Genomic DNA, 3,058 nt, shown 5'->3' on the forward strand with positions numbered 1-3,058 from the left:
GTCCACTTAGGGTGAGAGGTCAATCTACGACATACATTGTGCAAGTGTAAATATTAAAAAGATCCAATGGCTTGACTTCTACGTATACGCAGGAAAAGTAAACACAAACACTTAACGAGTGATACAAGCTCTGCAGTTGGCGGCCTGATACTCAGCCACGAGGACAACCCTGGGTGTGTCAGGGCGCCTGGCCGGCCTGTCTGTTTCAGTCTGCTCATGCGTTGGCCGAAACACACACACCCTGTCTGTCCTACGTTATTGCTTCCATATTTTGTCACTTACTACAGTTTTTTTTAAATTACCAAGGATATTTCTTAAGAAATAAGACAGTTCCTGAGCAAACAGATTCAAAGTGTGGATACGGAATCCTTTGCTCTTGGGGCAAAACAAAATAATTGGTCAAGGCTGTTTTTCAATTAATGAGGATTAATTCTTCTGCAAGTTGATGAGTGGTAAGAAGAGGCGTGTGGGCACAAGCACCTGTCAGTCCCTGGACGTGCACAGGCTCCTACATCCCAGTTAGTACAGGACCCAGGCTGTGACTGAAACCAGCGGGTGCGCGCAAAGCTCCATACGTCATGTTTCCACACGAACAGGATTTTGCTATAAGATAGCACCATGATTAAGTCTGATGCTGGCTATCGAACCAGAAGAAAAATACAGTGGTTCATTTTACCCTAGCAGCTTAACAGCAAGAGGGCAAATTGGTGCAGTAAAAACAGTTTAGGCTCTGGAGGCTTGTGGTCCTGGGTTTGAATCTTTGCCCCATTACTTAATAGTTCATAATAATGATAGTTATTACTTAGTGGGGGTTTACTCTGTGTCAGGTGCATATGTTATCTCATTTCATCTTCACAACTACCCCATGAAGCAGGTACTGTTATAGTCCCCGATTTATAGATGAAGAAACTGAGGCACAGAAAGGTGTAGAAACTTGCCCAGAGACACACAGCTATCAGGAGGCGGGAGGGTGGTGGCTAAGTTCGAACACAAGCAGTCTGGCTGCACAGAATGTGTGAACATGAGCAAGTTTTATCCTCTCTGACCCTGTTTCCTGTTCTAGACCCTGAATATAATAATCCCTATACTGCAAGACTGGAAACTGCCTAAGATGTCTGAAGACTCCCAAGCACGTATATGTGCACAAGAAGTAACAGCTATCATTATTAACTGTATTTATTTATTTTTAACTTATTTACTCATTTTGAGAGAAGAGAGAGTGTAAGCAGGGAAGGGGTACAGAGAGAGAGAGAGAGGGAGAATGAGCGGAGGAGGGCAGAGAGAGAGGGAGACACAGAATCTGAAGCAGGCCCTCAGCACAGAGCCCGATGTGGGGCTCGAATCAACAAATCACAAGATCATGACCAGAGCCGAGGTCAGACACTTAACTGACTGAGCCACTCAGGCATCCCATGCAAGAGGGATAATCTTAAGCAAAGCAGGCTGCATGCTCACTGCTGAGCCCGATGTGGGGCTCAAACCCACAGACTGTGAGATCATGACCTGAGCCAAAACCAAGAGTCAGACACTTAACCGACTAAGCCATCCAGGGGCCTCTTAATTTTATTTAAATTAACGAACAACAGAAGCTCATTTTGATACAACTAAGGACAAAATGTGAGTTGACTCACCCCTTAGCACAGAAGATTGTTCTGCAACACACGGTATACCAGAAAGAACGCAGAAGCGGGAGGCAGAGGAGCCATGTGCTGCCTGTGCGTAATGGGGGCAGGGAGCTGAGTGACCTCAGGTAAGTCGGTGGCACTTCACTATCTCATCAGCTAAGGGATGGGGCTGGACCACTTTATCCCTGAGGTCTGGTTCCAGCCAGCAGTCTCGAATGTGGGTTCTATTCCTGGTTCCTGCCACAACAGCCTAGTGAAAACTTCTCTTTATTTGCCTTCCCGTTCTGAGGAGCGCTAAGCCTTCCGAAGCCCTTTGAAACATATCTGTTCAGAGGCGACTGAGGAAGTATATTTAAGAGAACGTCTCATCCTCAAACATAGGAACATTCGGCAGGTGTATGTTCTTGATGCTCTTCAGGAGACCTGTGAGGTAGAACGCTAACAGTAACGTTGAAGAACTTAACCAGCTACAGTCATGAAAACCTACGATTTATTCCGCAGATTTGTCCATAAATGTGGGGGAATCGGTATGCCTGCCCTCCTGTCTATGTGTGCTATAGCCTTTTTAGGTGTAGGCTGAATGACAGAATTTAATTGACCTTCATGGAAAAAGGCAACTTTGCTGTATCATGCCGTATTTCATGGAGAACTGACTACTTTCCTGACATTCCCCCAAGGTCAAGAAATAACAGTCTTGGGGCGCCTGGGTGGCTCAGTCAGTTAAGCGTCTGACTTCGGCTCAGGTCATGATCTCACGGTTCGTGGCTTTGAGCCCCGCGTCGGGCTCTGTGGGGACAGCTCAGAGCCTGGCGCCTGTTTCAGGTTCTGTGTCTCCCCTGCTCTCTGACCCTCCCCTGCTCATGCTGTCTCTCTCTCTCTCAGAAATAAATAAAACATTTTTAAAAAGTTTAAAAAATAAAAAAAGAAATAACAGTCTTACCAGATGGTGATAACAAACTGGAATTATCGGCATTCTCTGTTGAGGAAAAAGGTGATTTAAAGTTAGTTTAGTTCGTGCATGAATTTGTAGATGAACATCTTTAACGGAAGTGAATGTAAACTGAGTTGCAAACTGCTACCAAAAGAGGGCAGTATATTAATTTACTATTATTTTCAACAGCCTCATCAGTACTTCTTTTCAAATCTCTACAAATGGCTGGTGNGGTATCTATGGGCATAAACTAAACTTCCATTAACTGTGCTTCTTTTTTATTTTTTACTTTACTTTTATTTTATTTTATTTTATTTTAGTATTTGAGAGAGAGAAAGAGAGAGAGAGGGAGGCGGGGAGAGAGAGAATATCTAAACAGACTCCATGCTCACACAGAGGCCGACCAGGGACTCAATCCCACGACCCTGGGATCATGACATGAGCCAAAATCAAGAATCGGAAGCTCAACCAACTGAGACACACAGCCCCCCCCCCAAATACT

The 3,058-nt window shown here is 44.8% G+C and overlaps 1 protein-coding gene across 1 annotated transcript in view; it reads right to left on the reverse strand.

Annotated features, from left to right (window-relative positions):
- ADGRG2 (adhesion G protein-coupled receptor G2) overlaps positions 1-3,058 on the reverse strand; it is a 123,371-nt gene that overhangs the window by 41,929 nt on the left and 78,384 nt on the right. Inside the window, exon 4 of the mRNA XM_077769296.1 lies at positions 2,566-2,601. Within this exon, the coding sequence (XP_077625422.1) occupies positions 2,566-2,601 (36 nt within the window). The remainder of the gene's footprint in view (positions 1-2,565; positions 2,602-3,058) is intronic.

This window comes from Crocuta crocuta, unplaced genomic scaffold (genome assembly GCF_008692635.1).
Source record: "Crocuta crocuta isolate KB4526 unplaced genomic scaffold, BGI_CrCroc_1.0 scaffold312, whole genome shotgun sequence".
NCBI classification, from domain to species: Eukaryota; Metazoa; Chordata; class Mammalia; order Carnivora; family Hyaenidae; genus Crocuta; species Crocuta crocuta.